This window comes from Salvia hispanica, chromosome 2 (genome assembly GCF_023119035.1).
Source record: "Salvia hispanica cultivar TCC Black 2014 chromosome 2, UniMelb_Shisp_WGS_1.0, whole genome shotgun sequence".
Lineage (NCBI taxonomy): Eukaryota > Viridiplantae > Streptophyta > Magnoliopsida > Lamiales > Lamiaceae > Salvia > Salvia hispanica.
The window spans coordinates 23,025,039-23,036,459 of NC_062966.1; the positions used below are offsets into that span (position 1 = coordinate 23,025,039).

Consider the following 11,421-nt stretch of genomic DNA (forward strand, 5'->3'; position numbering starts at 1 on the left):
TGTCCGAATTTTTTGTCTTCAAATTAAATTATGGGATACTAACTAATGTGCACCGTCTGAAAATTTGTTACATATTTTCGTTTTTGTCCATCACACAAAATTTGTCATATTTCACTTTTTCCTATATTGGTAATGGACCCCACATTCCACTAACTCATTTTTACTCATATTTTACTATAAAATTAATATTTAAAAGTAGAATCTATATTCCAATAACTTTTTTCAACCAACTTTCTATTATATTTCTTAAAATCCACACTTAGTCAAAATGTGAATAATTTAAGAAACTGATGGAGTAAAAAATGATTATGTAGTAGTACTCCCTTTGTCCCTTAAACTTTGTCATATTTTTCTATTTTCATTCGTCCCACAAAATTTGTCACATTTCACTTTTTATAATTTTTGGTAGTGGACCTCATATTCCTCTAATTCATTCACACTCACATTTTATATAGAATTAATATATAAAAATAGGACCTAAAATCCGTGGCCGGTCAAAGTGTGACAAAATCTGTGGGACGGAGGGAATATTTGACAAATTTGTCATGATCAGGACACTTTTCTTCGTGCCCAAAATATTAGCCATACTATAAATTTTACAGTCAACAAAATCCAATTGAATGACACAAACCAACTACTAGTACAAATGAAGAGAGACAAAGTTGTCAACTTAGACATCCATATTTGATTCAAATCAACCAAAAGTGTACATTTGTATATATCAAGCAACATGCCAAGATTATTATCACAGCCACAACAAAAGGAAACCAAGGTTGAAACAAACAAAGCACACAAACAGTAACAACAAAAGGTTATGGATGTTTTGGACACAAACAAGTAGTACTTCAAAGTGACTTGGTATCTCTAACATGAAAGTTGAAGTTGTAATAATTGACGCCAGTGTAAATACCATCAACCAAATCAGCATAAGAAATCTGGGCATCAGCAGAACTCTTCTCCTCCTGAGTGTAATAATAAGGAATATTGCAAGTCCCTCTCGTTCCCACATAATCAAGCGTCACACTAGTCCTCCCCGGCACAGGAACCGTAGCACTCGCTTGAACCATCTTCGTCGTTGTTGTCGTTTCCTCCCACTGGAATGTCCCACTTATCCCATAACTCACCGTAATCGACGCCTTCTCAATGAAGGGCACGCCCGCTTCGATGGTGGTGCTGACCCCCGCACTCAGCGACAGGCTCCGGCTAAAAGTGTATGATCTCTCGTCTGTATACGAAACCAATGCTTGCATCGAAGCCATGTCATCTTTGTCATTAATAAGCGTGGCCGAGCCTGCCAAATAAGGCGCCTCGTTGAAAATCCGAGCATACTCCATCTGATACACCACATTGTAGATCTTCCGTCCCAGCACGGGCTCTTCCACTTTGATTATGGCTTCCTTGGTTATAATCGGGACGTCTGCGCTAAGATAGTAAGGGAGAGCAGGAATATATCGTATGCGGCAGAAGTTATTGTTGGCTGTACTGCGGAGAGCGATTGAATTTTCGTCCATTTTGGAAGGCCAGAGTTTGTTCAGCTCGACTTTCGAGAACATTACCCTGAATTCAGGTTCGCCATTTATTACGACCAACGAAGATCCTTCGTATCCTTCATAGGCCACGTCGGGGGGCTGTAATTCGGACGTATCCATCCGGCTGCATCTCCACTGTGTAGATCGCTTTGTCGTCGTTGGGATCATCGAGTTCAAACAGCGGTATCGCGTATGTTGAGAAATACTTGCCGTTATCCCCCTTGAAGGCCACCTGATATGGTCAAACAATTTCTTAAAACCCGTGCTGGTCAAATATGGGACATTTAATATTTGCGGAGGGAGTAAATAGAAGACATTGTATTCTTCTCAATCAATCCAGAAATACAATTATCCTTATTTTATTTTCATGTTTTTGTTTCAATTCTATACTGTTCTTGGTTTGATTGACAGGCAAAGCTCCCGCGACTACCTTTTATCCCTTTGCCGATCGCAACCGCGACGCCGGAATCTTGTTAAGGGAAAATTTCCCTTAACAAGAAAATAAAGATCCTAAGAGATACTCCCTCCGTCCGTGAAATGTTGTCCACTTAGTCTTTTTTTTTCATTTTTGGTAAATGGACCCTATCAACTCATTACACTCACATTATATTATAAAACTAATACTCCTTCCGTCCTGTAGAAATAGACCATTTGGAATTGACACGGATTTTAATGTGTAATTGTTAAAGTCAGAGAGAAGGAGAAAAAATAGTTGAAATTGTGTAGTGGATGGTAGGACCTATAAATGCTAAAGTAAAAGAGAAGGAGAAAACTGTTGACATAAATGGATATAGACTATTTGTAAGGGATGGACGAAAAAGGAAATATAACCTATTTCTATGGGACGGAGGGAGTATATAAATGTGAGACCTACATTCCACTAACTTTTCACTTATTTTTCTTCACATTTCTTAAAACCCGCGCCGAGTGCGGACGGAGGGAGTATATGAGAAAATATGCTAATCAATAATATATGAAATAATAGAGATACGTATCACCACCTTTGCCGGCAATTTAACTAATGTATTCCAGTCGACGAAAGTTAGGTAACTTTTGTCATCATCACTGGAATTTTCGTTCACGTAAAAGGCCATGATGGACCCGTCCAGTGACACGCGGCCCCCGCTCTGGACGTGCCTCAAGTAGAAGACGCCGGCATTGTCAACCTTGACGGGCTCGAACAAGGTGCAGGAGGGCTGTGTGACGTCCTCTTGTGGCTGGTCAGACTCAGCAATGATGAATTTGTCGTTTTCTTTGTGCCGCCAGTACCTGTTGAAATAACCGAATTTGAGGTTGACATATTTGGTGTTGGTGGTAGAACGCTCGACTTCAATCTTGACGAGCGTGCTGAATATGTCCTCTTCACCGACAAGTACGGAAGCGCCGTCGGCCTTGAAGTAAGCATGGCCTTTTTCGGTGTAAGCTTTGGATTTGATCACGATGAGCCTTGGAAGCGAGATTGTTGCCATGTTTCTTCCACCTGAAAATGTTGATTGGTTAATTAGATAAGAGAAGTAGTTATATTTCATATATTTGCATATATATAATGTTGTGATAAAATAGAGGAACTGAACTAGTAACAGCAGTGTGCTTAGATACAAACTCAAATCAAATAATCTAAAATTAACATGATTTCAAAGGACATGTATCTACAAAAATGGAGTGCAAGCTAAGAAATTAATATATGTACAAAAGCAATAACAAAACCATAGACTAATATATAGCTTTAATAAATTCGAAGGAGGATGGATGAGGTTGTTGGATTACGAAAAGAAGAAATGATTTTCTTGCTTAGGTTTCTTGTTGTTGTGATTTTCTGGAAATGGGAGGACTCTATTTATAGATTTAAGTTTAAGGAAGTAGAGTTAACATTGTGGTATTTCTTAAGCTCTTTGTTTAATTTGTGGATGTGGCATGTGGGACCATATAAATTTATCTAGTACTACTATTTTAAAGTATTGAGACTAGATTGTTTACTCATGAATCGCGTGTGGGAAGTTGCCATCACAGAATGATCAGTTTTATCATTTTACTCTATGCAACCCACGCATGTAAAATATTGGGAATAATTGTTGTTAAATGTTGAGAAAAATATTTACTAAATTCCTATACATGTTCCTAGAAAGAATTTTTGATATTTTGGTTCATCAATTAAAATTAGCCCACTTCTATTTTTAATTTTTTTTTTCTAGTAGCCTATTTTTAGAATTTTTATAGTACTAGTATTTTAGTAATTTTATACTAGTTCTATAAAATTATATTTTTGGCTAGATTTGAATATTATAACATGGCAGAGCTTCAATCTTATATTTAATTCATTTCTTTATCCATGTTATTTATTTTTGTTTTAATATAAAAAAAAATAGAAATGGAATTTTGGAGATTTGGTAGAGTTTCATTATATACTTATAACATATTCACTAAAACTCATGCACTAGTCACTCCACGTAGGTGTAGTATAAATTACTGTATCCGCATGAGCTACCATAAATAATGTACACTTCAATAATTATTTTCTTAATTACAATTACTTGATCTCATAAACATGCCTTTTCACGTGGTAATTTGTACAACTTGTCATAATACAAGAATGGAAGCTAATGTTGTGTTTAATGTAATCAATCACAAATGTGATGTGGCTTTTCCTCTCCACCTTATCGTAATTCTAAGATAATGAAAACGTATCTCTCTCATAGCTTTGTTGAATTTTTAATTGGTTCATTCTTCTATGTAGAATGTACTGCCGGCCTGAAAATATAATAATATATTGATTCTCTTTTGGGATTAAAAACAAATACTTACCGTTTTTAATCCTTTGGATTAAAAAACAAAAAGTTGTTTGTCTTCGTACGGCGTTAGTTCATATAATAGAAAAAAGCCACTGTTTATTTTCTCTTTGATAATAGCTTAATTAAGGCCGTCGTCCTTATGTTATTTTAGTTATTTGCTTCTTGTATAGATGATGAGGATTATTCCAATTGTAAAATTTAAAAGGTAAAATATTTGTTAATTTATTTATATTACAAACTAGACCACAACTGTAAAACCAAAGTTTGGACCACCGTGAAAGTTATTGATTTGAAATGATTCATCAACGTGTCATGCACTTGTAAAATAATTCTTAATAATTTGAAATATTTATGCAACTCAAAATATAATAAGGTACATAAATGAACTTGTCATCGTAATACAACATGAAAACATAATAGGAAGTTCCCGGACTCTGGCGAATCCCTCGCCTCATCAACTAATACGAATACGATGCTATTCGTATTAGTTGAAAATTTTGAAAAAACTGCACTTGTTTGTGTTTGCTTTTCGTTTAGGTTAATGCACCAACTACTCGACGAAAAGCGTCAAAGAAAGGAGAATGGGCCACCAAAATAAAACTGCATTTTATTTTGGGCCGAAAAATATATATTGAGCATTGGTATCGGGCCCAGTAATAATGAATTAAGGGTAATTATTTATTGGGCCTCCTTTTAACTCTTTAGAAAATATTCAGCACTTTAGTTAATGGGCCACCTTTAATAATCCAAATTTAATTTAATAATTACGCTGGTGGTTTACTATCCTATAGGACAAATTGTGGGATAATTGATAAAATTTCGTCAAATTATTGCTCACATATGTTTCACTTTTATGACGTGCTTTAGTTGGTCTAATTCTCGTTAAATTCACTGCTTTTTTTTGCTCTTGGTTCTAGGTTAATGCCCACTAACTGTTCAACGAAAAGCTTCATTGAAACACCCCAATTTTCGCTGCAAAATTGTTCGATTTTGAGCTAAAGTTATTGTGATAGTTGACTCATTTACTTTTTTGGCAAAACATTTTATTCTCTCTTGTATTAATATTTCTCTCTCTCATGTTTTATACTCTTTTTTATTTTCTATACATTCTCCATCTCTGAAAATTTGTCACTTATTTTCATTTTCGTTTGTTCCTAAAAATTTGACACCTTCCCCTTTTAGCATTTTTGGTGGTGGATCTCATATTCTACTAAAGTAGGACCACATGTGATGCAGCGAGAAAGAGTTTACTGACCCTAATTTACTTTCTTTAAAGTTTTAGTTATTTTTTGTTAAAGTTGGAGCTTGCGATTGAAACAAGAAAACCAAGAAATCAAGTAAAGATGCACGGCGAATTACGTGGTTCGGCTCAATGAGCCTATGTCCACGGACAGAGGAGAAAATATTCACTATGATATCAGATTACAACTCTCATACACTTCTTCACTCAAGAATCGCACAGTACAAATAAGTATCAACTCTCCAACTCTCATGAAGAATCAAAAACTCTCTCTTGTCGATGCTTCTTCCCCTCTTGATGATGTGTGTGTATTCTAACTGAAAACTCTGCAGCTTATTCCTTTCTTATATATGCATCGTTGGAATGAGCTTAACCAACTCAACAAATCCAGTCAGCAACTTTGACACCTCATCTTCCACGTGTCACCTGCTGATTCATGGTTACATACATAACATTTTTTATTTAATTTCCGTATTATTTCCTTTCACATCTCTAGGGTTTTTTGGACCACTTATAAATAGTGGGAATAGTAGTTTTTGCAGCAGCTTTTTGACATTGATTAATTACAATTCCTTGAAACTAAGGTTTCTGTGAGTTTATCGTGTGATTGTTCTATCTTGTGGTCGATTGTCATCAACATGTGACATCTACTATAGGACGGAGAGAGTACTACCTTTTGTCGTGGTATCAAAATCAATAACAATCATAACTATAGAAAAAGAATACAGAAACAACAAAAATAAACACAACCATCCCAATCATTGAACTTTTGGGATTAATCCCAAAATGGAAAATTGTTTTTATCTCCGTAACAATTGAAAAAATGAAAACAACGAATAGTCATGCATGTGAAGAGAGACTTTTCTTATATTGAAACATCCATTTTATTTCAAAATTCAAATCAACCAGAAGTCCAGAACGAAACTTAGAGTATACATATAACTTGGGGATCATCAGATACATATATCTGGAATTATTAGCACAACAACAACAACAACAACGGGAAACCAAAGCTGAAAGAAGCATACCGAAAAACACACACAATTAAAAAAATAAAAATAAATAAAAAGGCAAAGGTAATGGATGTTTTGAGGAGAGCAGATCAGATCAGATCGGCTGAGAAAACGGCATGGGATGTTCAGACAAGGGCTTTAACGGATTTGGTAACAAAGTGGAAGTTGTAACAACTGACGCCTTTGTAAATACCATCATCCTGCTCCGTGTAAGAAATGGTGCCATCGGTGGAGCTTCTGTCTTGCTGCGTGTAAGAATAAGGAACATCGCAAGTGCCCTGTGTCCCGACATACTCAATGATAGCACTACTCTTTGCAGGGATATGAACGGAACCGGTAGCAGTAACTGATGTGCTAGTAGTTGTGGTTTCGTCCCACTTGAGAGCGGTGTCTATCTTGAATGAGACCTTGATATTTCCTTCCACAATGAATGGAACGCCAGTGCTAAAGCTGGTTTCCACCCCTGCAGTTAAAGATAAGCTCCGACCAAAAGTGTAAGATTTCGCGTCTTGATACGTAACCGAAACAGACATATCAGCCCCCTCGTCTCTGTTGTTATCAAGCTGGGATGAGCCTGCATTGTAAGGCTCCTCGTCGTATATTCTGGCGTCCTCCATCCGAAATTTCACGTTGTACACGTTTCTTTCCGACACAAGCTCTTGCACCTCCATTTTTCCTACATCGTGGATGTCGATCCAGGCCGCATTTAACATGTTGGTCTTCCGGTCTTGGGAAAGACGTGAGCAGTAACGGTTGTTGCCGGCGTTGCGGAGTGCAATGGTGTTGTCGCCGGCTAGTTTCACCGGCCAGAAGTGAGTATCGGGGTTGTCGATGGAAGACGCGTCCGAATCGGCCCATATCCAGTTAGGACTGCGCCTCCAGAACTTGCCCCCCCAGTGATCCGACGTTATCCGGACATGTCCGTCTGGCATCAACGACACGCGATGGCCGCACGACGGATCAATATCACTGGATGAGTACTGCAGGTAGTTGTACCCATCTTGGGCCACTCCTGTAAGGTACCTGAACACACACACATATGCTCTAAATTAGGATACTCAACTTTACTTTATTACCAATTCTATAGTTATCAGATAATGACAAGAATATGTAACAGTACCTTCCGTTATCCCCTTTGAAAGTGACGTGGGGAGGCAGTTTGACCAATGTACTCCAATCCACATAACTAAAATTACCGAACAAATCTAGGGTATTTCCGGCGATGACAATGCCCCAGTTTCGCGCATCTACCAACACACGGTGACCAGTCGGAACGTAAATCAAGTCAAACATTCCTTCTGCCGCACCAAACCTATGAACCGGTTGGAACAGCGTGCATGAAGGATTCTTTGTGTTTTCCTCGGGCTTCTTCGATACAGCATCGATGCCGTTGCCACCCACTCTCATCGACCAATACCTGTTGGAATGACTGAAGCGGAGGTGAACGTAGTTGGTGTTGCTTGTTGCTCTTTCCACTTCAATCTTCACCAGTGTGCTGAACACACTCCTCTCCCCAAGATTTACCACACTTGCTTTATCGTCGTAGTAGAAATGCCCTGCAAGAGGATAATAAGTTGGTCTAATGGCGATGAACCTCGGAAGCATGAAGCCCATGATAACCTGCTAAGAAATTGACATACAATCAAAATAACTAAGACAGACTATATATGCATCCATCCAGTGATTAATTAAGACTTGAAAAAAACAAGGATTAGGAGAGAATGAAGATTACCTTAATTGGCGGTTTAATTATTCATTAAAAAGCTTATTTAGTAGGGATTGGTAAGCATGAATACTTGTTAACATAGTACGCACCGAACTAAGCTAATCCAATCCAATACAGGCTCAAATATGACCCACAACAACTAACTCTATACTACTACTACTAATATTTTAATTATTTGTACTTTAATTTTAATCTTTTTTAAATTATATTCACTCAAATTATTTATATATTTTTCAAAATCTCTTTGCAATTGATTTTTTTAAAAAAATAATTATAGGAAGATAAATTCGAATATACATATTTAATGTTCCATCTGTTTAATATAGATAGTCCACTTCTATATTTGATGACTTTTTTTTTCTATAATGAAGTGGAGTTTATTATCCACTAATACTCCAATCACTTTCTCTCTCAATTTCAACAATATTTTACCAATTTTCCATCAACCAATGTCTTCCCAAAATTGTCTAATTTTATGGGATGAAGAGAGTAATATTAATGTGATTCAAAAATCATGTAATAAATATATACACCCCCCATTCCATAGTAACAGGGGCGTTTTTCAATTTCCGTCCGTTCCATAGTAATAGAGTCATTTCCCTTTCTAGTAAAAGTCAACATCTTTTTCCACACCTACTTTACTTTTTCTTACTTTTTTCTCTCTTCATCTCTCTACCTTTTTCATTTTCCACTTTATTCTCTCTTTACTTAATTCACCTAACACAATTTTTCTTAATCTCCGTGCCAAAAAGTTTCCATTATTATGGAATGGAGAGAGTATGAAATACAATTAAAACTAAAAAATTAGAGGAATATATATGATTTAATCCTCAAATAAAACAATTTTTAATTTGGAGTACTACAATTTAATAAAAAAAAACATTCAAAAATACATTTAAAAAATTGATAAAACCATAATTTAATTTATGGGTTACCCAACCTAGCTTGGGCTAGATTGAGTCTAAATTTGTAGAAAGAAAATGCAGCCCAATCTAGCCTACTTTAGTCATGGGCCTGTGTCTAGAATGGGCTGGGCATGCGCCGCCAATTGACAACCCCTATAAGGATGTAATGTGATGGTTGACATTTTATTTGCATTAAAATAAGACATTGATCAAATTTCAATAACTATTCTTAATTTTATTTTATTTTTAATAAAAAGAAAAATGTTCCTTAGCTAACAACCTAATATTTACTAAAACTTTATCACTTTGGCCAAGAAGTATGTGATGCACTTTTTATTAGCAATATAAATACCTGCAAGTATAAAGAGTAGGAATAGTATAGCTAAAGGTTAGTACGGGATATCGATCATGGGGAAAACAACACAGACTGTCTATCCTCTACTAAAACTCAATTACTATTTGGATAACCAAAATATTTGTGAATTTTTGAAAACAAAGATCAATTTGAAAGCAATAAACAACTAATTACAAATAAACATGGTGATAAAAGTATAGAGATAAGGGAATTCCAGGGACGTGCGTTCACAGTTATGGTTATACAAATTCCAACTACAATACCCTAGCACAGTTTTTACTTTGATAGAAAGAGTCACCTAATTTATGCTCATCCGATGCAAACGTTGGTTACAAACATTATGGTTGTCAACCCTAAATACGTAACTTTCAAAAGCTCCTAAGACCCTTGAAAAGTCCCCACTCCCAATTAACAGTGTCGTTTTAAAGGAAGCTAATTGTAGTGTCTATTAAGTGGACCTAACTCGCCAACCTCCTGTCACGATTATGGATCAAGTTATATTAAATCATCGCAGAATATGTCACTCAAACGTGAAGCATTATCCAACAACTTAAGGAAGAAACAAAGTAAGAACAAAACTGATATTAAATAGAAATAGGAATTGTATAACCAAAGTCGTTACTAACACATCCCTAGAATCCTATGAATTTAGTTACACTTTTTAGAATAATCTAAAAACATAGATTGAGGGGAAGACAATGAAAACATGAAACTAAAGCAAATAAAACCCAAAGGTTGAATCCTTTTAGCCTTGATGATCTTGAATCATTATTCATATCCTTGCACAATAAAGTACTCTAACTTTTAATATCTGGAAAATATGTCGCAAAAAGAGGATCCTAATGATGAAACTTGCAAAATTCCTCAAAAGCCTTAAAATAGTGCAAAATTCGAGCGTATCATACTATTACTATAAATAGTCCACTTCTATATTTAGAGATTTTTTTCTCTAATAAAATGGAGTTCATTTTCCACTAATACTCGAATCACTTTCTCTCTCAATTTCTCTCATATTTTACCAATTTTGCATCAACCCATGTCTTCCCAAAATTGTCTATTTTTATGGGACGAAGGTGATGCACTTTTTATTTGCACTATAAATACCTGCAAGTATACAGAGTAGGTATAGTATAGCAAAAGGTTAGTACCGGGTATCGAACACGGGGAAGATGTACACAAAGTGTCTATCTTCTACTAGAACTCAATTACTATCTGGAGAAACAAGAATTTTTGGAAACTTTTGAAAACAGTAAATATTAAAAACAGTAAACAACTAAATGCAAGCAAATCACGGAGAGAAAAGTATAGAGATAAGGGGAATTCCAGGGATGTGCTTTCACTTTTATGGTTATACAAATTCCAAACTACAATACCCTAGCACAGTTAATACTTTGAAAGGACGAGTCACCTAGCTTATGCTCATGCGATACAAACGTTGATTACTAACATTAGGGTTGTCAATCCTAACACGTAACTCCAAAAAGCTCCTAAGACCCTTGTAAAGTCCTCACTCTCAATTAACAGTGCCGTTTTAAAGGAAGCTAACCGTAGTGTCTACTAAGTGGATCTAACTCGCTAGAACTCTGTCACAGTTATGAAGCAAGTTGTATTGAATCATACATAATTGTGTCACTCAATTATGAAGCATCATGATTAACTTAGGGAAGAAACAAAGTAAAAACAAAACGGATATTAAATAGAAAACGGAATTGTATAACCAAAGTTGCTACTAACACATCCCTAGAATCCTATGAGTTTAGTTACACATGACTGAATAAACTAAAAACATAGATTGAAGGGAAAACAATTTGAACATAAAACTAAAGCAAATAAAACCCGTAGGTTGAATCCTTGTCGTTCTTGA

The 11,421-nt window shown here is 35.8% G+C and overlaps 3 protein-coding genes across 3 annotated transcripts; all 3 read right to left on the reverse strand.

Annotated features, from left to right (window-relative positions):
• Positions 1-683: 683 nt before the first annotated feature.
• On the reverse strand, positions 684-3,321 carry LOC125203194. Its single transcript, XM_048101500.1, has 3 exons — positions 3,297-3,321; positions 2,531-3,009; positions 684-1,761 (listed from the first exon to the last, which is right to left on the reverse strand). Exons 2-3 carry the CDS (start codon positions 2,996-2,998, stop codon positions 1,609-1,611), a joined length of 621 nt encoding a protein of 206 aa, XP_047957457.1. The 5' UTR covers positions 2,999-3,009; positions 3,297-3,321; the 3' UTR covers positions 684-1,608.
• LOC125206498 (natterin-1-like) lies at positions 846-1,553 on the reverse strand. The gene has a single exon (XM_048105747.1). It carries the CDS (start codon positions 1,551-1,553, stop codon positions 846-848), a length of 708 nt encoding a protein of 235 aa, XP_047961704.1.
• A 3,102-nt stretch (positions 3,322-6,423) lies between the features above and the next one.
• On the reverse strand, positions 6,424-8,199 carry LOC125204713. Its single transcript, XM_048103429.1, has 2 exons — positions 7,692-8,199; positions 6,424-7,594 (listed from the first exon to the last, which is right to left on the reverse strand). Exons 1-2 carry the CDS (start codon positions 8,183-8,185, stop codon positions 6,697-6,699), a joined length of 1,392 nt encoding a protein of 463 aa, XP_047959386.1. The 5' UTR covers positions 8,186-8,199; the 3' UTR covers positions 6,424-6,696.
• Between the last annotated feature and the right edge of the window lie 3,222 nt (positions 8,200-11,421).